At 46.4% G+C, this 22,703-nt stretch overlaps 1 protein-coding gene across 3 annotated transcripts in view; it reads left to right on the top strand.

The window, feature by feature from the left end:
• The window catches only part of ACACB (acetyl-CoA carboxylase beta), a 140,968-nt gene that overhangs the window by 78,631 nt on the left and 39,634 nt on the right, over positions 1–22,703 (top strand). For all 3 annotated transcript variants that reach the window (XM_053588579.1, XM_053588580.1, XM_053588581.1), the window contains 14 exons: positions 375–525; positions 1,777–1,911; positions 4,948–5,094; positions 5,777–5,965; positions 7,630–7,730; positions 9,331–9,419; positions 9,529–9,653; positions 13,585–13,698; positions 13,790–13,903; positions 14,505–14,594; positions 16,216–16,334; positions 19,574–19,711; positions 20,748–20,847; positions 20,938–21,045. In XM_053588579.1, coding sequence (XP_053444554.1) covers positions 375–525; positions 1,777–1,911; positions 4,948–5,094; positions 5,777–5,965; positions 7,630–7,730; positions 9,331–9,419; positions 9,529–9,653; positions 13,585–13,698; positions 13,790–13,903; positions 14,505–14,594; positions 16,216–16,334; positions 19,574–19,711; positions 20,748–20,847; positions 20,938–21,045 — 1,720 coding nt within the window. The remainder of the gene's footprint in view (positions 1–374; positions 526–1,776; positions 1,912–4,947; positions 5,095–5,776; positions 5,966–7,629; positions 7,731–9,330; positions 9,420–9,528; positions 9,654–13,584; positions 13,699–13,789; positions 13,904–14,504; positions 14,595–16,215; positions 16,335–19,573; positions 19,712–20,747; positions 20,848–20,937; positions 21,046–22,703) is intronic.

Below are 22,703 nucleotides of genomic sequence, written 5' to 3'. Positions count from 1 at the left end.
GAATATTCCAGATTATTATAAGCATCACTCTTCCCGTCCAGTTGTAAGATAAAGATGTGGCATCAGTAAATATTTATTAAATCGTATTTACCGATACTTTCCCTGCAGCAGGGTCTGTTGGAAGTATGTCTATAAAAGGAACCAGCTTCCAGCCAAAAAGGGGTCAGACCCTTTCACTTACCCAACTCCCTCCTGGTATCTAGGATAACTGTCAGATGTCACCATTTGGGGGACATAGAGTTCCTAAAACTGCACAGAGGCGGGATAGTTGTGGCCATTCTTAGGAAAGGGGAAATACAGTCAAAGACCTCATTAAGTTTGCTGCACTGATGGTCCTCATTGACCACCCACGCCCTGCACCTCTTCTCTCCCAGTTACCGAATTACCATCGGCAACAAGACATGTGTATTTGAGAAGGAGAATGATCCCACAGTCCTGAGATCTCCCTCAGCCGGGAAGCTGACACAGTACACAGTGGAGGATGGGGGCCATGTCGAGGCTGGGAGCAGCTACGCAGAGATGGAGGTGACCACAGAGTCAGCCTTTGGGAGTGGGGTCTGTAGCCAACCTTCCCTAAGCCTCTGCTGTCCTGCCATTGTCTGTGTTCGAGCAAACAGACCTCACCTCTCTCCTTGGGCACGGTCTGCAAATTCCTGAGAGCGCCAGTCTGTGGGGTTCAGTCTAAATTCCCTACAGTACTCAAAGAGAAAACCTGAAAAATGCACATCTCCCCAGGAATGAGTTACTAATAAGGATGGAATTGATTTAAAGGTGTTCAGCCAATCCTTGCAAAGCCCTTACCACGTGGCAGGCTGTGATTCCCTTTTTATGAGAAAACTAGACCGAGGCAGGCTAGAGGTACCACAAAGCCAGGCTTGAATCCTTGAACTAGAACTACAAGCCAGGATTCAAGCCTGGCCTCTGCTCTATGCTTCCAGGAAAATAATAGCAATAATGGCAACATGGCATTGAAAATATGGCAATGATAGTAACCAGTGCATATCGACTTCCTGCAGTGTGGCCGGTTCTTTACCTCATTAATGCTCATGTGAGTCCTAAGGGGCAAAACTGTCATTAGTCTCCATTTTCCAATTTTGGAAACTGAGGTTCAAGGAGTAGAAGGCACTCTCTGGAGATTACAGAGGGAATGAGTTGGGTGCCTGGGCTGTGAACTGCCAAGCAAGAGGCAGCACAGTTCTGTCTCTCTGCAGCTGCTGCTGCCGCAGTGACTGAACTCATGCCACACATGTATCCAGACGCTCAAAGAAGCAAATTAAAGGGCCCAGCGAGTGTGCTGTGAACATATACTCCTTTGCATAAAGCATTCCCCGAGGGGTTTCTTGGTTCCTTTAAAAAAAGGAGCCCTTCACAAAATGCTTGACTTGGGGAGCACATTTTAGGAACGTGTATTAATCACCCTATGTAATAAAATCTTATTACAATATAATCTTAATTGTATTTCTAAGCCATAGGCCTTCCCTTGGAAATAAACATCAGTTTCCTTATCTGTAAAATAGGTGTAATAAACGCCTACTCCCTGGCCGGCTTTGCAGGTTGAGATAATTAGTGAACAGTACTGTGCCTGGAGCGCAGTGGACTTCTAGTAAATGCCGGTTTTCTCTGTCCTTTCTGCTTGAACACCACCCAGGGAGTTAGTTGTTCTGCTTAAATGATGAAGTCTCTGCTCTAGTGCTACTAGTTCTGGGTGACTCTGGGTGTCACACACACAGGCCAGTCCTGGCAAGTTCTGTCTTATTTCTTCTTTTTGCAACACAGGTGATGAAGATGATCATGACCCTGAACGTGCAGGAAAGTGGCCGGGTGAAGTACGTTAAGCGTCCTGGGGCCGTGCTGGAGGCAGGCTGCATGGTGGCCAGGCTGGAGCTTGATGATCCTTCTAAAGTGCACCCAGTATGTGATGAGTGGGGTCACACAGTGCTTGTCCTTTTGGGACTGGCTTATTTCCCTTAGTGCGACATCCTCAAGGCTCATCCATGTCGTAGCTTGTGCATTCACCTGTCTGTGGACACCCAGGTTGTTTCCACCTTTGGGCTATCGTGAATATGCTACAGTGCCCATGAGTGTGCAGTTTCCTTAGTTTATACCCACTGCCCAGGTTAGGACACTGCAGACAGTTGTCACGTCTCTAGGCTCTTCATTCAACCACCCTTTTTAAAATTGTACCAACTGGCCTGTCTGGTGGCTCACACCTATAATCCTAGTACTCTGGGAGGCTAAGGTGAGAGGGTTGCTTGAGCTCAGGAGTTCAAGACCAGCTTGAGGAAGAGTGAGACCCCCATCTCTGCTAAAAATAGAAAAAATAGCTGGGCATTGTGGCAGACACTGTAGTCCCAATTACTCAAGAAGCTGAGGCAAGAGGATTGCTTGAGCCCAAGAGTTTGAGGTTGCTGTGAGCTATGACTCTACCCAGGCTGGGGCGGCGCCTGTGGCTCAAGGAGTAGGGCGTCGGTCCCATATGCCGGAGGTGGCAGGTTCAAACCCAGCCCCGGCCAAAAAAAAAAAAAAAAAGACTCTACCCAGGCTGACGGAGTGAGACTCTGTCTCTAAATAAATAAATAATGCCCATGTATGTATACACCTCCCTGCCTCACACTCCCCAACCACCTCTTCTGCTTCATTTCTCTCCCTGGCACCTGTCATCATCATCAGAGACAATCTCACGGATTATCTTGGTGGCTTATTGTTAGGCTTCTAAGAGATTAGAAGTCCCCATAGAACTAACTTTCTTCCTTCCCTTCCTTCCTTTATCCTCCCCTTCTCTCCTCTTTCTTCTCCTTTCCTCCTCTCCCTTCCCCTCCTTTCGAGACTGAGTCTCACTCTGTCACCCAGGTTAGAGTGCAGTGGTGTCATCATAGCTCACTGCAGCCTTGAACTCCTGAGCTCTAGTGATCTTCCTACCTTGGCCCCCCAAAGTGCTGGGATTACGGGTGCAAGCCACCTCACCCAGCCAGTACTATTTTGTCTTTCTTGCTCGCTTGCTGGATCCCTAGTGCCAAAAACAGCCCCTAGGATGTAATAAGGGGCTCCATAAATATTTATCTCATGTACATACAGAAGTGCAGCTACTGTGGGGGCAGTGCCCTGTTCTCAGATCCACTGGGGGGTGCTCCAGAGTGTCTGTCGTGTGACCCTGAACTCAGCATTCAGGGGGGCTGCCAATTTAGATTCTTATTAATTTTTCAGCATTTGTCATGCTTTGCCATTAGATGGTGAGTCTTCAAGGTCAAGGACTATCTTTTGTTATTCACTGTAGTGATCTTGGTGAGTAGCGCATTGCTTGGGGTATAGTGAGTGCTCAGAAAAAGAAGGTCTTGTTGATGAATGGATGAATTTTTACTCCTTCCTAAGGAGCCATTCATGTGTGTTGCCCTGTTCTCTTAAATAATTAGTACATCTGTGCAGAAAAAAAGAAACATTAAAAAAAATTGCATTGTCTATTTTCTCCCGAGTTTTCTATCAGTTTTATTTATTTGTTTTCTTTCCATTCTTTTTGTTATTCTCTTGAGGGGTTTTCCAAAGCCAGAAATAGACTGAGGCTTGTGGGGTGGTGGGCAGGTCCGTGCGCCTGTATCATCATTCCTTTCAGTAAACATTTCCTGTGCTAGGCGAATGAGACAGGGCCTGGCCACCTGGTCCCTGCAGAGTCATGTAAGTGCTTAGTGACAAACGGAGACAAAAGTTATTTAACTTGGTAAATGCAATGAGGGGACAGCCCCTTGGCCCTTGACTGTGGAGCCCCAGATAGAGAAGCCAGAATCAGATTCCAGAGGAGAAAACTCTCAAGTTAGCTCTTAAAAGGTGAGAGGAGGCCAGGTGTGATAGGTCACGCCTATAATCCTAGCACTCTGGGAGGCCAAGGCAGGTGGATTGCTTGAGCTTAGGCGTTCGAGACCAGCCTGGGTAAGAGCAAGACCCCATCTCTTAAAATAGCCAGGCATACTGGCAGGCGCCTTATAGTCCCAGCTACTTGGGAGGCTTAGACAAGAGGATCACTTGAGCCCAAGAGTTTGTGGTTGCAGTGAGCTATGACATCATCACAGTACTCTACCCAGGGTGACCGAGTGGGAAAAAAAAAAAAAGTGAGAGGAGCCTGCAGGGTGAGCAGGAAATAGTGTCCCAGGCCAGGAGAATAGCACATCCCAGCCATGGGTACTTGTGTCTCATGGATAGTGAATATTGGTAGAATGAATTACGTGAAGGGGTGGGGAACCTACAGTGTTGAGATCACCTGTAGCCTTCTGGATCTTTGAGTGTGGCCTTTTGACCACATAAATAAAGGGATTTGTTCTGTTAAGTTTGGATTCGGACAAAGGGCCACACTTGAGGATCTGGAGGGCCACGTGTGGCCTTGAGGCTGTAAGTTTTCTATCCTTTAGGGAGCTTTCTATTTTTTCCATTTGGTTTATCTAAGGCTAAATGTTTATAATTTACAAAAATCAGGTACATTTGTATGAGTTTGTCATGAGCTTTTCATCCTACTAGATGTTTATCTTTGAGATTTAACTCAGTAAAGAATAAAAATGAATAGAGACTATATATATATGTATATATAAGTAAAGCAGCAAAACAACAAATCTCACCCCTTTCAAAATTGTTTGAGATGTGAAAAAAATGGGGCACCTGTGGCTCAAAGGAGTAGGACGCCAGACCCATATATCTATCGGAGGGCGGGTTCAAACCCAGCTCTGGCCAAAAACTGCAAAAAAAAAAAAAAGAAAAGAAAAATGTAATGGGTTAATTTGCAAAGAGGTTGACTGGGAAAGCCCACATTGGGGTGTTAATTTGGCAGTTTTAACTTACCAGCTTGATACTTCAGTTCTTTTCTCAGGCTTCATCCTAGCTCCATGTAGTAGGTCTGCCTTGTCCCTGGGCTGTCTCCCTGGAGACCCCATGGTTTCCTTGACTTCTTGCCTTCTGTCTCGTCAGGCTGAGCCATTCATGGGAGAGCTTCCGTCCCAGCAGACACTGCCCATCCTCGGAGAGAAACTGCACCAGGTCTTCCACAATGTCCTAGAAAATCTGACCAATGTCATGAGTGGCTACTGTCTGCCAGAGCCTATTTTTAGCATAAAGGTCAGTTACCCATGAAGAGCAGGTGTGTGTAGTTCTCTGTGAACAGTCAGGCGGGTTTGCCGCATAAGATTGGAGGTTGCTAACAATGAAAATAATTTTATGGTTGTGGGTCACCACAACATGAGGAACTGTATTAAAGGGTCACATTTACTTCCTCAGCATTAGGAAGGTTGAGAACCACTACCTTAAAAGAAAAAATAAAATCTGTCAGGAATTTGATGGCCCAGCTTTGCACCCTGGTTTTGCTTCATACTAGTTGAATGACCTTGAGTGACTTATTTACCTCTCTGTGATCAATTGCCTCAGCTGGTAAAAAGGGAACAATCACTAGACCCCTACGTTGTAGGGTTATCTCTAAGGATCAAATGAGAATGTGCTGGGAAAGGTGGTACAGTGCTGCCTGGCACTAAGCACAGCACATGTAAGCTCATCTCACAACCTCATGTTATACCTGCACTCCATGCGCAGAGAGGGGAGTGGGGACCTTCATGCAGGAGGAGGCTGGGTACTCCCCAAGTGGTCAGCGGGCCGTTCCACTCTGGACTGCTCCAGAGTCTAGAGCTTCCACCACTCAAGTGGGGCCTGGGTAGGTCGAGTCAAGTTGGGCGCTCCATGCTAGGTGGTGGTGCCCACGTGTCCCCCTCCCCAGGACTAAGTGCCAATGCTGTGGTCCCCTCTGCAGCTGAAGGAGTGGGTGCAGAAGCTCATGGTGACTCTGCGGCACCCATCACTGCCACTGCTGGAGCTGCAGGAGATCATGACCAGCGTGTCGGGCCGTATCCCTACCCCCGTGGAGAAGGCAGTCCACCGGGTGATGGCCCAGTACGCCAGCAATATCACCTCAGTGCTATGCCAGTTCCCCAGCCAGCAGGTATGATGAAAAGGATGCTCAAGTTGGGCAACTCCAGGTCAGTCTCAGTGATGTCTGGTTTCTGATCAAGGTGAGCTTCTTGAGATTCACTCACAGCCCTAAATGCTGAGGGCCCAGGGTTTTCATCCCAGCCTTGTCTTCAAAGCCCTATTGTCTTCTCAAAACATCAGTTGTTTGGATGAATGTCAGCAGTCATGAGGCTGTACTCCATAAAACTCACTCAGCATAGGAGGAAGCGATTGGTGCAAAGAGAGGATCTTCCAGAGGACAAGCTGCTGACATGACTGGGAGAGACCACAAGGTTTCCTCTCTGGCTCGTAGCTTTGACTTTCTCCCTCTGGGCTTTATAAGGTGATAGTCACGGGGCTATTCAGGTACCTATAGTATTTTTTTTAAGAATAGGTACCACTTAAGGATAGTATAAAACACCTCTCCTCAATCCACATTGGCCCCAATTTCTTTTTGTTGTAGTTGTTCTATGAAGCGTGTTAAAGATGATTTGCTCCTGGAGGACCCCGTCTGCTGTTTTCTTTTCTGCCCTCTGGGCTTCTACCATCATCATTCCCCAACCACACATTAGTGATTTGAGAGGCAAGAGGTCAGCATATTTCAGATGACTCCCAGAGGCTAACAACTCTAGAGCTTGGAATATTGTTTGGCTATAAAAAAGAATGAAGTGCTGATTCATGCTACCATGTGGGCCAGCCTGCTGTGCTCAGGGAAAAAGCCAGACACAGAAGAACATATATGTGATTCCATTCTTATAACATATCCAGAATTGGCAAACTCAGGGAGGGGAAAAGAGTCAATCAGTGGTTTCCAGGGGAAACAGTAGTGACAAGGTTTCTTTATAGGGTGATGAAAATGCTTTAAACGTAGATAGTGATGGTAGTTGCACGACTTTGTGAGATACTTTAAGTCACCAAATGTTCATATACTTTAAAGGGGGTATATAGTTATATCTCAACTAAAAAGTGACCAAAACAAAACTCTAGATCGGTGTTTTTCAACCTTTTTATCTCACGGAGCATTCAAACCTATAGTTAATCTTCCATGACACACTTAAATTATGTTGATCAAAAAAAAGAGAAAAAAAGATATACCTTTTTACTTCAGACTTCTTTCAAAAATAATTTAATTAACGATCTTTAAAAATTTTCTTGGCACACCTAAGATCCTCTCACAGCACAGCAGTGTGCCAAGGCACATGGGTTGAAAATTGCCGCTCTAGAGAACTCTGATTGGGAAGATACATGTTTGGCTTCAGGAAGTTGTCACTTATGCAAGGCTTTTTTCTTTAAAAATATTTCTGATGCCAAAAACAATATATCAAGAACATTAAATCGGATTATAAAGACAGGGCCCTTCCCCAAAGTAAGCACCCTCATTTTTGCTAGGATTGCACATTCCTGCTTCTCTTTTCTGGTACTGTTTACATCTATGGAGGGGTACAGTGCCCATGTGTGCACCTCTTTATGTGATTGTTGTATTTCTTGGTCCTTGAATTCCTCAAGCAATACATCGAGGAGGATGAACAGTGCTTTGGGGGGTGGCCAGAGAGCTTTGGGGCTTGAATTTTTGGTCTTTGAACCTCTTTGAGTGCCTGTGGTGGGACCTCCAGATCACCTAGTTGTCAACAGTCAGACCTTTGTTTTCTCACCCAGATAGCCACCATCCTGGACTGTCACGCGGCCACCCTGCAGCGGAAGGCTGACCGAGAGGTCTTCTTCATGAACACTCAGAGCATCGTACAGTTGGTGCAGAGGTGACTCCAGGGCCCTCTGTGGGGCGAGGTCATCACACTGACTTGTCACACGTATTGTACCAGGGAGGTGCTCTGGGAAGGACAGGCTCAAAATGAGAGAAAGTGCATTGCAGTCCTGGCAGTGCCATTCCTAACAGCAGGAACCTGAACAAGGCACTTCTATGAATATCAGTTTTCCAGGTGATAAAATGTGAATAAAAACACTTTACAAGATAAGTCATTTGGAATTATAAATAGATTGATTTTTATAAAGTGCTGACATACAGCAGATACTTGGTGGTAGCTTGGCTTGTGAGACAATGGGCTGAAATGGTTTTTTTGTGTGTGTGTGATAAAAGACCACACAAAGTGTTACTATGGTTTTTGGGACCATTGCAAAGGTGGATTTCCCACAAAGTGAAAGTTTCACAGTCCAGGGCTGCAAGGGGAGGCTTTCCTCTAAAACACATCAACTGATAACTTTAAACTCATCTTTTAAGCTTCGGAGAAACACCTAGGAGAAATGAACAAATAATAAATGAATCAAATTTATTAGCAGATTTTTTGTACTGAACATAAATGTCCAAACTCTGTCCTGTGTTGGGAGGGCTGTGTGTGTTTTAGAATCACGCTGCATCAGTGAGTGCTTTAGATTCTTGCTGCCTTTTGTTATTATTTGGAGATGCTGGGGTTAGGCTGATTTCTACTTCTCTAAAACTCAGTGTTGCATTTCCTAAGAAACTCCATTCTCTGTGCTCAGAAATATTTCAGAAGAGGAAATGTTTAGGGGAACATCCAGGTTAAAATTTTGTTTCAGAAGAGAAGTGAGATTTACCTGGGATAAATGCCTTTCCCCTTTGTATTTTTTAAACTATCTTTATAGATTGGGTGGTGAATTGGAATTTTTGCTTTTAATGGTTAAAGCCTGCTAAAATTGCCTGCCCCTATTCAGTATTTCAACTCTTCGGTTTGTTCCCTTCAGTCTGGGGCTGGACACCTGCCCTCCCAAAGCTCGGGGTTCTACTCCAGTTCGCTGTGGGACCTTGGGCAAGTCACTACTCTCTTTGGCCTGCAGAATGAGAGCAAAATCCCTTGTAGGACTGAGGATTAGAGTGCACAATCTCCAGATATTTAAAAAAATTATTATTGGGCGGTGCCCGTGGCTCAAGGAGTAGGGCGCCGGCCCCATATACCGGAGGGGGCAGATTCAAACCTGGCCCTGGCCAAAAACTGCAACAAAACCCAGAAAATATTATTATTATTATTATTTAAAAATATATTTCAATTAATTTTTTGAAGTAATTGTTTGTAGTGATGGGGGTCTCGCTATGTTATTGTCCAGGCTGAACTTAAACTCCTGGGCACAAATAATCCTCCTATCTCTACCTCCCCAGATACTTTGTTACTGTTTTTTTTCTTTTTTGCCTTCACTGCTGGCTGAAGGGTGGCACCTGTGGCTCAAGGAGTAGGGTGCCGACCCCATATGCCAAGGGCAGGTTCGAGCCCAACCCTGGGCAAAATTGCAAAAAAAAAAAAAAAAAAAAAAATGTGCTGGCTGAAGATACTCAAGTGCTGGAGGAGGGGGATTTGAGCATTAAGGGCAGCCTTTCTTCCTCCCTAGATACCGCAGTGGGACCCGTGGCTATATGAAAACAGTGGTATTGGATCTCCTTCGAAGATATTTGCATGTCGAGCACCATTTTCAACAAGGCAAGCGATGCCACCACTGCCACCAGAGGCACTGGTGACAAGCCACTGGGTGGGGGAGTGGGGAGAAGCCTGAGCCTTACTCCTGTGTGGTCTTTTGTCTCCTCTGTAGCCCACTACGACAAGTGTGTGATAAACCTCAGGGAGAAGTTCAAGCCAGACATGTCCCAGGTGCTGGACTGCATCTTCTCCCACGCACAGGTGGCCAAGAAGAACCAGCTGGTGATCATGTTGATCGTAAGCGAGAAGGGTTCTCTTTGCCCCAGCTGCGAGTGGGTCAGGACTCCACAAACCTTTTTCTAAAAAGAGCCAGAAGGTATAGACCAGGCATCCTCAAACTTTTTAAACGGGGCCAATTCACTGTCCCTCATACTGTTGGAGGGTTGGACTATAGTTAAAAAAAAAAAAAAAAAAACAACTATGAAAAAATTCCTATGTACACTGCACATATCTTATTTTGAAGTAAAAAAACAAAACGGGAACAAATACAATCACAATGCCTCATGTGGCCCGTGGGCCGCAGTTTGAGGACCCCTGGTATAGACTTTTCAGGTTGGTACGATCCTGACACTGCCACTGTAGTTTAATTGAATTGGCCTGGCTGTACTCCAGTTAAACTTTGTTTGCAAAATCAGGCCGTGAGTGGGATTTGCTGGCTCCTAGGGAGACCATACCTAACACTTACACAGCACCTATTTTGTGCCGGGCACTCTTGAAGGACTTTACAAATAAGTATCAGGTCATAGCAACCCTAGAAGGTGGGTAATGCTCTCACCTCCCACTGGCAGAGCACAGAGAGGGGAGGCCACTTGCTCAAGAGCACCCAGCTTGTAAGTGCAGAGCTGGGATTTGAACCCACAGTTAGCCTCAGAGTTATGAGCTATTAAGGGATACTGGATTCTGAGTCTTGTGGCAAGTCTTTAATTTTGACTTCTTGAGGAAGTATGGCGTTTTTGTTATTATTTCCCCTTCTACTGGATGATAATTAGCAGTCTTTTATAGCTAAAGATTTTTCTCTGTAATATATCCCTGATGACTGACTTGGAAAATATGGAATTGGGAGAGTAGGGAGACGTGGCCTTGGCTTATAGCAAAGCGGGATTGGTGAATTTTTTTCTATAAAGGGCTCCAGATAGTTAAGTATTTTAGGCTTATGGCTATCCATAAGAAGATACTCAAGTGCTGGAGGAGGGGCAAGAGATGGCACCACTGCCAGCAGAGGCACTGGTGACAAGCCACTGGGCGGGGGTGTGGGGAGAAGCCTGAGCCTTACTGTTGCAACTGCTCATCCGGCCCCTGTTGCAACTGCTTTGTCTCTATGAACTCTGCACTTAATAGCCTGAAAACAGCTATAGACAATATGTAAATGAATGATCATGGCTGTGTGTCAATAAAACTTTATTTACAAAAAACAATCAGTCAGCTGAATTGGACCATGAGCTTATAAGATAGTTGATACCTTACTAAGATGTATTCATAAATACTGGGTTTTTGTAAAGAATTATTTAAAAATCTCATGCAGCAGCTTTTAATTCTGGCTGCAAATGAAAATTACCTAGAAGGTGGGGCTGGGAGGACTCATAAAATATACAGATATCCAGATAATTAAATCAGAGTTTCTGGAGGTGGGGTCCAGGTATTAGTGCTTTCCCATTGGGAAACTTTGGGAAACTTAAAATGTAAACTGTATATTAGATTATATTATTGGTTTAATGTTCAATATTTTTGGTGTTTAATGGTTCTGTAGTTACATAGAATATCTTTTTTCTCAAGGAGATACATGCTAAAATAGTATAAAGTATCTGCAACTGACTTTCAAAAAAGAAAGTGTGTGTGTGTGTGTGTGTGTGTGCACGCGCACACGTGTGCTTTTTAGAGAAAAGTCAAATGTGGTCATGTGAGAAAAGTTTAGCAATGAGTGAATCTAGACTCTAGATGATTAATAGGGGGGTTTTAACATACTGACCTGCTATTCTTTTGCAGTTTTGAAATTTTTCAAAATTAATTTTGAGGGGAGGGCTCTCCAAGTGATTATAGAGTGTAATTAGGACTGGGAACTTATTCTCAAGGAGATATCTACTCTTTAGGGGAATTCGACTGCTAAAATAATATAACCCTTTACAAAATACCTCCTTTGGATGGAGTTTTTTGGAGTTTGAGTGTTGGCAAAGCAAGATGCACCTGTCATCTGGTATAGTCAGCTTGCCATACAAAGGCCTGGCGTCGGGTCTGTAGATTATTCTGCTGTTCATATCTTGTGAATATTGACTTATTGACGTATTGACTTTCCTCTGGACATGAAGTCACTAAAAATCATGTCCACCAGAGGACAGCCTGGGGAAGATGGGTGGCCCCCAGCTCAGAAAATTAGGATGCTTACTTGAGGCCTCTTGCTGGAGGAGGCTAAAATTGTTGAATCAGTTATAGTTTGGGGGTTTCATTATTTTATATTAGTTATGTGAGTTTCATTATTCTTCTGGGTTTTTTTGGTTCCATTTGTTAGAAAAATAGCAAGTTCTTTGTACCTAATGGTAATTGGTACCCAGCAGGTTCTCATCAAAGACTTTCAAATTGAATGATTACTTTGAAATGGACTTTTTAGTCCTTTTAGGGGACCTAGTTTATGAACATCAATTCAGTGGTCATAGGAATTTCTTAGTGACAAAACATGATACTATCAACTAAAACATGAGATGAAACAGTTTCACACAAGTTAACAAGAAAAAAATGTTATATAGAAAAGGTAATAGATTTTATTTTTATTTTATTTATTTATTTTTTTTGAGACAGAGTCTCAAGCTGTCACCCAGGTAGAGTGCCGTGGTGTCATAGTTCACACCAACCTCAAACTCTGGGGCTCAAGCAATTCTCTTGCCTCAGTTTTTCTATTTTTAGTAGAGACGGGGGGGTCTCGCTTTTGCTCAGGCTGGTCTCGAACTCATGAGCTCAAGCAATCCACCCACCTCAGCTTCCCAGAGTGCTAGGATTACGGGGTGAACCACCACGCCCAGCCTAGTAGACAGATTTTTTAAAAATGTTCACACATTCAGAGAGATAGGCAACTGTCTAGTTTGAGTTTTTCATTTCTTAGAAAACCACCAGCTGCTGGTTGGACAGCACCTGTGCTATCTTCTCTTTGGAGCCACAAGCTTGGTGAACAATTGGTGGCGAGTAATGTTGCTGCCACTTGATAACACACAGCAAATCAGAATGTGGAAGGGAGAGAAAATTGAGAATAATTTTCTAAGAAATTTCTTTAGCCCTGACATGCCTATATGTTTGTGTATCAGGTATTAATACATTTATACAATTTCTGATTATAAAAACAGTATAGGCTCATTATAATTAGGAAAAATGCAGAAATACATGTAGAAAAAATGACCCGTGGTCCCGCCATCTGGTAACTTCTTAGAGAACAGTCCTGGCTGAGGCAGGGGTAAGGAGCATGTTGCTGAGAACCTCTGATTTCCAGCATTCACTGATCTGTCTTCAGCGAATATTTAGGGAGCAACTGCTTGGAGCCTTTTCTAACCCCCTCATGCACATAGGGCATAAGAGAGGAGATGGAAAGACCCGTTGCACACAGCCCTGGTTTCCGGCAGAGAGGAGGGTATGGACACAAAGAACAAGTTTCGCTTCTAGGTCCCTCTCCTCTGAATCTGTAAGCTCCTTAAGTTGAGCGATAATGTGTGGGTTAAAGAGTAAGAGGCTTCTTGCTGGAATAGGCTGGCGCTGGAATCTGGCTCCTTCTCACGGGCACTTAGTGGCCTTGGAGAAAGGCATATTGCCTCATTGAGCCTCAATGTTCCTATCTGTAAAATGGGGATCATGATACTAACTTGCCAGGTGGGTAGGAGAATTTGGGGAGCTATATGTAAAGGGTCTGGCCACTTACTAGCTCCCTGGCACATAGTAGGTTCTGGTAATCCCTGGATACTAACAGTAATGTACAGAGGGACTTAGTTGTATTTTTTTTCTTACCAGGTGTTTAGGGCATGTTTTGGCATGGATGAATGGGTGAATAAATGAATGAGGTGGGCCAGAAAGTGATGAGGAAGTGTGTTCAGAGAGATGGGCAACTGTCTAGCTTACCTCTGGCCAAGGTAGGTGCTGGCATGTTTCTCGTGGCTGGAGAAAAGCCAGGTGCATTCTGTTTTGTCCCCCAAAGGATGAGCTCTGTGGCCCAGACCCTTCTCTGTCGGATGAGCTGACCTCCATCCTCAATGAGCTCACTCAGCTGAGCAAAAGCGAGCATTGCAAGGTGGCCCTCCGAGCCAGACAGGTAGGTCCTGAGGTGTACTATCCCACATCTAACCCTCAGCCCCTCCCCTGGGAGGTTGGCTCACCTGGGCCCTCCATCCCTCCCCCTCTAGGTCCTGATCGCCTCCCACCTCCCCTCCTATGAGCTGCGACACAACCAGGTGGAGTCCATCTTCCTGTCTGCCATTGACATGTACGGCCACCAGTTCTGCCCAGAGAACCTCAAGGTGAGGCCGTGTCTCCCTCCTTCCACCTTCTGCAGAGCATGCATAGTAGCGAGGTGGGGGCCTCGGGGAAAACGGGTCCCTTTGCCCTCGAGGAACTTGCACTCTGGTGCAGGGTACAGCCATAGACACAGACAGTTGTCAGCCCAGTGCAGCCAGAGCCCCCAGAGAGGGCAGCAGGGGAGACCCTGTGAGATGTGGGTGTGGAGCCCCACGCTGCAGGGTGGACTGTGTGACAGGCCGCAAGGGCTCACCTGGGAGGGGGTATTGAAAAAATTCAGCAGTGATAGAGGCTATTTAGAAGACCTCCCATGGCTGAATCATGGCATCGTCTTCCCAGGGACCCTTCCCCCAGTCCTGGACTCTGGCTCATTTACAAGCTTCTAGGTATGGGAGCCCTGCCCTGGGTCGGTCACCCCAGCATTCTTCAGTTCCATCTTCTGTGATTAGACATGAGAGGAGTTCATGCACTGCTGGCCGCTGGCTGCCTTCAGTGGTAGCAATGAGATGGGCTTCTCCCCGGGTCCACTGCGTCCACCCACCCTGCCAGTGGTTAAAATTTGTTCACTTTCACTTTCCTGTTTACCTTTTTAATCTCCCATAGAAATTAATATTTTCGGAAACGACCATTTTTGATGTCCTGCCTTCATTCTTCTATCACACTAACAAAGTTGTGTGCATGGCGTCCTTGGAGGTAAGCAGGACAGACGCTCAGAATGACCGCTCTGAGCACGACAGTGCCAGCATCTGCTGCCACCCACCACACACCTTTCATTCGTGATCTGACCATTCTCACTACTAGCCAGGTACTACGCCTACCCCCATCTTACCGAAGGAGGAATTGAGGCTCAAAGAGACAAAGTGACTTGCCCAAGGTCACACAGAACCAGGCAGAACCAGGTTTAATATTCAGTCTGTCTTATTCCAGAATCAGTGTTGGTAACCACTGCCGTCTCCTGAGTCATTCTAGCACATCACCGTTAATTACTAACCCCCAAGCACCAAGTTCAAAGTACCTCTCCAAACTGTAGTCCTAACACGTTGGGAGGCTAAGGCAAGATGATTGCTTGAGGCCAGAAATTTGAGACCAGCCTGAGCCCATTTCTACAAAAAAAAAAAAAACACCTCGCATACATTCAATACCTTTGAAAGACTGTTCTGCTTGGAACAATGAGAGCCAGAAGGAGCTCAGGTGACAATTTAAGGTGATTGCCATTGTGTGACAGTCTGAGAAGGGCATGAACAGCTGCAAACCCCAGATTAAAGCTAGTCTTGCTTCTGCCCCCAGCTCCCTGAGTTCAGGGGCCAAGAGGTATTTTATGAGCTTCAGGAAATCAGAGTTTTTAATATACTTTTAAGAAAATATGAGATGGGGCAGTGCCTGTGGCTCAGTGGGCAGGGCGCTGGCTCCATATACTGAGGGTGGCAGGTTCGAACCTGGCCCCAGCCAGCTAAAACAGCAGTGGGAACTGCAACAAAAAAATAGCTGGGCGTTGTGGCGGGCGCCTGTAGTCCCAGCTGCTCGGGAGGCTGAGGCAAGAGAATCACTGAAGCCCAAGAGTTGGAGGTTGCTGTGAGCTGTGATGCCATGGCACTCTACTGAGGGCGACAGAGTAAGACTCTGTCTCAAAAAAATAAGAAAATATGAGATGATATCGTGTATTTTTCACACGAATCTCTCCCCCTGGGTTGCTTTGCTGCTGCTGGTGGCATTTCTTCTTTTCTTCATCCTCTGAGCTCAGAGCCTCCCCTTGCTCTTCCCTACCTTTTAGACCCTGTGGGTCACATACCAGGAGGTTGACTGGGTCTTTGTGGAGGCTATCTGGGCTTGTGGAACATATCATAGGGTCTCCTGGGCCTCCGGTTTTTGACCTGTTCATTGGGTTTCACCCCCATTTTTAACTGTGAGACCCAATACATTTCTTCTGTAGTTTCCTTTTGAAGTGTTATAAAGTATATAAAGTATATAAATCCTATTTATATCTGTTAAGGACTTTTCTAGGATGATTTTATATACCAATCACTTTGGCAAGTTCTTGTCCCTGCCCTAAATATGTCAGGTGTCTCCAAGACCACCTCCAGGTTAGGTGATGGGTTAGAAGGACTCAAAGCTATGATTTGTGACAGTGAAAAGATGTCAGGCTCAGTCAGCAAAAGGAAAAGGCACGTGGGGAGAAGTCTGCTTTACCTATAGCTTAGAGGTCCTTCAGAGATCACATCTGGTCTCCTTATAGCCTGTGTTTTCTCAGGTTTTGGGGATGCTCTGTGGGGCCCTCTGGGAGAACACCCATCATGTAACACTTCTGCTTCAACAGGTCTATGTGCGGAGGGGCTACATCGCCTATGAGTTAAACAGCCTGCAGCACCGGCAGCTCCTGGACGGCACGTGTGTGGTGGAATTCCAGTTCATGCTGCCCTCCTCCCACCCAAACCGGTATGGAATGGCATGTGCCTGGGGATGGCCCGTTTTCCTTTTCTCCCTAACCCCTGCATTTCTGGAAGGACCCAGCAGCGGTATGTCTGGGCATGCTAGGGTCTCCCCACCGCACCATTCCTTCCTTTGTAAAATGGAGACGATTCACAGTCTTACTCCTATATCTCCCCTGTCCCGTATAATAGTTACTACCTACATGTGCCTATTTAAGTAAAATAAAATTAAAATTCAGCTCCTTGATTGCATCAGCTGCACTGAAGGTAGTCAGTAGCTGAGAGTGGCTCTTGGCTGCCCTGGTGCACATTGCAGTTATAGAACATGCTGTCACCACAGAAAGTTCTGAGGACAGTGATGTCCTAGACTACTGGTGATAGCAATGAAGATAAGGACAGTGCCTGCATGAAGAAAGTTGTTTGAGTAGTATCTCCCCCTGACAGTGATGACATCCTTTTGTTCTGTCTGGGCCATCGGCCGGCCTCTACTGAGCACTCCCACACTCATTTCATTTCCGCTCTCACCAGCTGTCAGTCAAAAGTGGGTTTCCAACCCCATCTTACAGATGAGGGCACTGGGGCCTTCGCCTGACACAGGCTGAGCCTCACACACCTGCAAAGTAGGAATTTGAGCCCAGGTCACGCTCTTTTTTTTTTTTTTTTTTTTTTTTTGTAGAGACAGAGTCTCACTTTATGGCCCTCGGTAGAGTGCTGTGGCCTCACATAGCTCACAGCAACCTCCAACTCCTGGGCTTAAGCGATTCTCTTGCCTCAGCCTCCTGAGTAGCTGGGACTACAGGCGCCCGCCACAACGCCCGGCTATTTTTTTGTTGCAGTTTGGCCGGGGCCGGGTTTGAACCCGCCACCCTCAGTATATGGGGCCGGCGCCTTACGGACTGAGCCACAGGCGCCGCCCCCAGGTCACACTCTTACCTCCAAGTTCCTCCTGCAGTTTTTGAGGGCCCCCTTGAGTCAGGGGCCAGTCACACATCCATGTCCACTATACTCTGCCCTCCAAAAGCCGTGGCTCAGTGGAGCCACTCCATGTTCTTACTTGGGGACATCTGGTGTGTCTGAGTCCCCCTTCAGCTCATGATCTCTTTTGTTGTTGTTGTTGTAGAGACAGAGTCTCACTCTGTCACCCTCAGTAGAGTGCTGTGGTGTCACACAGCTCACAGCAACCTCCAACTCCTGGGCTTAGGCGATTCTCTTGCCTCAGCCTCCCGAGTAGCTGGGACTATAGGCACCTGCCACAAAGCCCAGCTATTTTCTTTTCTTATTGTTATTACAGTTTGGCCGGGGCCAGATTTGAACACACCACCCTCAGTATATGGGGCTGGCGCCCTACCTACTGAGCCACAGGCACCGAGCCCCTGATCTCTTTTTTAATCTGTCTTATTTCAGGACCTGAAGTACCATTCGGGCAGGTTGAGTGCCATACCTTCTACTAAAGTGACTCTGCCTCTCTGGAGTTTGACTCGTTCACTTTCACTCTTTTCCTCCGTCTGATTTTGGTTCTTGTAGGGGTTCCTAAGACCTTGCTTGTGGCTTTAACAGTGTTGTCCTGATTTGGGGTTTAGTTGGTCAGTTCTACATAGACAACAGGATTTGTGCTTTCTTTCTCTTTTCTGTTTTGTGTGTGTGTGGGGGGGGGGCTTAGTATGACATGCCAAGTGCTTTCTTGAAGCAGGGAATTTTCTAGTCTTTTGGGACTTTTAAAGCATATGTTTTTTCTTCTGTGCATGGGTTTTAAGAAGGAAGGTGCTGCTCTGTTTGGGATGAAGGAAAAAACCCAGCTTCCCCATGAGGCGCCTTCCTTCTGTATTTAAAATTTATTTTTACCCGGGTGGCGCCTGTGGCTCAGTGAGTAGGGCCCTGGCCCAATATGCCAAGGGTGGCGGGTTCAAACCCAGCCCTGGCCAAACTGCAACAAAAAATAGCCGGGCGTTGTGGCGGGCGCCTGTAGTCCCAGCTGTTTGGGAGGCTGAGGCAAGAGAATCGCATAAGCCCAAGAGTTAGAGGTTGCTGTGAGCCGTGTGACGCCACTGCACTCTACCCGAGGGTGGTACAGTGAGACTCTGTCTCTACAAAAAAAAAAAAAAAAAAATTATTTTTACCCTTCTTGTTAAAAAAAAAAAAAAAAAAAGATCATGACATTTTGCCCTATTGAGAGAAAGGGAGACAGACAGTTTGCTGCTTGGGGTCAAGTTGGGAGGTGTTGTGAGACACTTTGCAGTTATCTGCCCCTAAGGAGGAATCCTCTCTTTTGTTTATATTGGCTTAAAGTTCAGCCCAGTTAGGAAAGAGGTGGCTCTCCTAAGGGCTGTGGTCATGCCTTGTTTCTTAGAAAGGACCTACATGTATATTCAGGTTATTGATTGTGGCATTCAGTATGGGCACAGGGTCCTATTTTGACCCTGTTGAGAACCTCCAAAATCCTAAGCTCACGGAATAAAGCAGGTGCTGATGGGCAGTGCCTGTGGCTCAAAGGGGTAGGGTGCCGGCCCCATAAGCTGAAGGTGGTGGGTTCAAACCCAGTCCCGGCCAAAAACTGCAAAAAAAAAGAAAGCAGGTGCCGAGCATGAACCATATTGTCTGTACAAACAGTTTAGCACAGCAAGCTGTCCTCACCATTTAGGGAATGGTGGAAACCCTCCCCAAGTCCAAGTTTCCAGACACTAGCCACAGGCTGGCCCCTGCACACAGTCGTCCTTTCCCAGAGCAGCCCCAGGCCTGCCATGTTCACTTCCCTGCACATCCTCTGATAACCCTGCGAGCCCAATTCTGACAACCTCAGGTGACTAGTTTGGGTTTGCTCCTGGCCACAGTAGCTTTCTAGACTCTTATGACTACATCCTAAGAGCAGGTTTGATGGAGGAGGAGGAATTAGCTCCCAGGTCTCTGCTCAGGAGAGACCAATGCTGGGACCGTTTATTCTCCATGCAGCCAGATTCATCATTTGTAATTTACCTCAGGACTGTGTTGAAGCTGGACTTGCTTGCACACGTGCATCATTCATTCATTCACTTATTCCCTTGTTGAGCCCTTCCGGTGTATCAGGTCCTGAGGAATCAGATGAGACCCCTCAGCCTCCAGCCCCAGCCTTTGTCCCCCTCCATGACAGCATTTTAAGCACTGCTTTGGGAGGGCTCTGATTCTGCTTGCTAAAGCTTCAGGGGCAGAGGCAGCTCCCAGGGTTGGGTCTGTAAGCAGCCGCCTCATTCCCCACTGTGGTCACCCCTGCAGGATGGCCATGCCCATCAGCATCACCAACCCCGACCTGCTGAGGCACAGCACAGAGCTCTTCATGGACAGCGGTTTCTCTCCCCTCTGCCAGCGCATGGGGGCCATGGTGGCCTTTGAGAGATTCGAGGACTTCACCAGGTACCCAGCATGGCCTTGCCTCCCAAACACCCCCATTCACTGGACACACAGCTTGGGGGAGACCCAGAAACATGGCACAGCAAGTTTGTAACCACCAACAAAGTAGCAACGGCCAAGGGTGTGAGCCCATGCAGTGAGTCCTTGCTCTACCTTTCCCAACTGTGAGACCAAGCAAATGATTTAACCTCTCTCTATCTTGGTTTTCTCACCTACAAAATGGGAATAAAAGAAGGACCCACTTCATGGGGGCATCATGAAAATCAAATGAGATGGTGTGTATTTTTTTTTTTTTTTTGGAGACAGTCTTATTCTGTTGCCCAGGGTAGAATGCCATGGCAACACAGCTCACAGCAACCTCAAATTCTTGGGCTCAAGTGATCATCTTGCCTCAGTCTCCCAAGTAGCTGGGACTACAGGTGCCTACCACAGCACCCAGCTAGTTTTGCTATTGACAGGGTCTCGCTCTTGCTCAGGTTGATCTCAAACTCCTGAGCTCAAGCAATCCTCCCACCTTGGCCTCTCAGAGTGCTAGAATTATAGGCGTGAGCCACTGCACCCAGCCAGTGAAGTCATGTGTTTAAAGTATGATTAATGTGCAGATAACACGCTCAGTAAATGTTGGCTATCAGGATTGTTACTGTCATGCTCTTTTCTCAACTTTTTATTGATGTCAAGCATTATGCTTAGATTATCTCGTTGAATTTTCACAAGAGCCCCATGAAGTGATGACTCATTATCCTTGTTTGATTCAGAGGTGAGGTGATGTTTCTAGAATCTCTCAGCCAGTGGAAAGGAGGGCCAAGAGCTGACCTCAAGCCCAGCTGATGCCCCAAAGCGCTGGAATTATTACTGAACATGGATCATATAGGCCCATTCTTACCTTTTGGGAAAGACCCCACCAGGGGTCTTAGACCTAGACAAAGAGCCACCTCATCTGAGCTCTGCACATAGAAAGAAGTGGGGCCTGGGACTCCCCTCTGCCTGGCTCAAAAGGGACAGCAGCCCTTCAGCCCTCCCCCTCTGCTTGTGCCCCCAGGAACTTTGATGAGGTCATCTCCTGCTTTGCCAATGTGCCCAAAGATACCCCCCTCTTCAGCAAGGCCCGTACCTCCCTGTACTCCGACGATGACTGCAAGGTGAGTATCCAAGCCCATGGAGCAACCTGGGGGAGGGGCGGCCCCTCCCTTCTGCCTGCCCACACACACTCTCTTGTGTTCCCCTCTCAGAGCCTCAGGGAAGAGCCAATCCACATTTTGAATGTGGCCATCCAGAGTGCAGACCGCCTGGAGGATGAGGCACTGGTGCAGACCTTACGGACTTTCGTGCAGTCCAAGGTACCCTGGGTGTGCCTCTGATGCTGCGAGGCAGTCCATGCACCTGAGTGGTACAGGGGAGACATTCCTAGCCTAGCTCTGCTCTTCCTTGTAATGGGCGACCTTGGGCACAGGTGGCTGAATGTGGGGACAGCATTTCTCTCTCCTGGAGTGTTGCAATGGTTAAATGACAAAACATATACATCACTTAGCCTGTCATGAGCACAGATGACACACTCAATGAATAGTTCGGGGTTTTAAGGGAATTTGTTAATGGAATATCCCTAAAAGTTGCAATTTAAAAAATGGCCAATTACAGTGACTGGGCAAATAACTGGTTGCTTTCTCAGCCTGTGTGGCCATCACCAAGGTATATTCTCACCCTGCTGGTAGGGACAGCTGTTACCTACATCCAAGGGCGTTAGCTACAAACAGATGTGGAGCTGCATTGCAGCGAGTGTAGATCGGGGAAGCACACAGGTGATGAAGTCACACCTGCCTGGTCAGTGTGGGTACTGACTTCATCATCTATGTGACCCATAACAGGTAACTTTACCTTTGTTTTTGTTTTTTTAGAGACAGAGTCTCACTTTGTCACCCTTAGTAGAGTGCTGTGGCGTCACAGCTCACCGCAACCTCCAGTTCTTGGGCTTAGGCAATTCTCTTGCCTCAGCCTCCTGAGTAGCTGGGACTACAGGCGCCCGCCACAACGCCCAGCTATTTTTTCTTGCAGTTTGGCCGGGGCCGGGTTTGAACCTACCACCCTCGATATATGGGGCTGACGTTCTACCCACTGAGTCACAGGTGCCGCCCAACTTTACCTTTTTGATCCTCATTTCTGCCATCTGTAAAATAGGATCTGAGATTCTTAGTTTATAAAATAATCAAATAAGCCCAGCATGCTTTTTGGCTATTATTTCTTTACCCTCCTGACTTGGTCTCATAAGAGCACTTGGGAATTTTTAGTTGCTGCTTTTTAGTCTGTTAATCTATATATGTCTTTTACTCCCCATATTATCTTGGTTGGAGGGACACCTCCTCTGTTGCCCTGAGGTCCCTCAGAGGAAGTCATCTGGTGATCCATGGGTAAGGGGTGCTGGGTGCTGGGTGAATGAGGCTAAATTGTGAATAACCCCATCAAAGCTCAGGGACATTATTTTTACTTATATAAAGGTATCCCAAAAGTTACCATATATATGTAAGGAAAATGTGCCATGTGTGGTGGCTCACACCTATAATCCTAGCACTCTGGAAAGCCAAGGCAGGTGGATAGCTGGAACTCAGGAGTTTGAGACCAGCCTGAGCAAGAGTGAGACTTCGTTTCTACTAAAAATAGAAGAACTAGCCAGGTGTCATGGTGGGTGCCTGTAGTCCCAGCTACTCAGGAGACTGAAGCAGAAGGATTTCTTGAGTCTAAGAATTTGAGGATGCTGTGAGCTGTGATGCCACAGTACTATACCCAGAGTGATAGAATGAGATTCTGTCTAAAGAAAAAAAAAGAGAGATAAAATGGGATCTTATAGCTAAATATACTTTTATTTACACAATTTTTATTATAAAATTTTACAAAATATTTCTCTATGTGTTGGTATATAAACATAAAATGAGTTTGTTCATTTTTCCTATGTTTAGCAACCTTTGGGACACCCTATATTTAGCTTTTACTTAATGACCCCCAC

The sequence above is a fragment of the Nycticebus coucang genome, chromosome 4 (genome assembly GCF_027406575.1).
Source record: "Nycticebus coucang isolate mNycCou1 chromosome 4, mNycCou1.pri, whole genome shotgun sequence".
Taxonomy (NCBI): domain Eukaryota; kingdom Metazoa; phylum Chordata; class Mammalia; order Primates; family Lorisidae; genus Nycticebus; species Nycticebus coucang.
The sequence above is the reverse complement of the archived record's forward strand: the minus strand, read 5'-3'. Positions and strand labels throughout refer to the sequence as shown.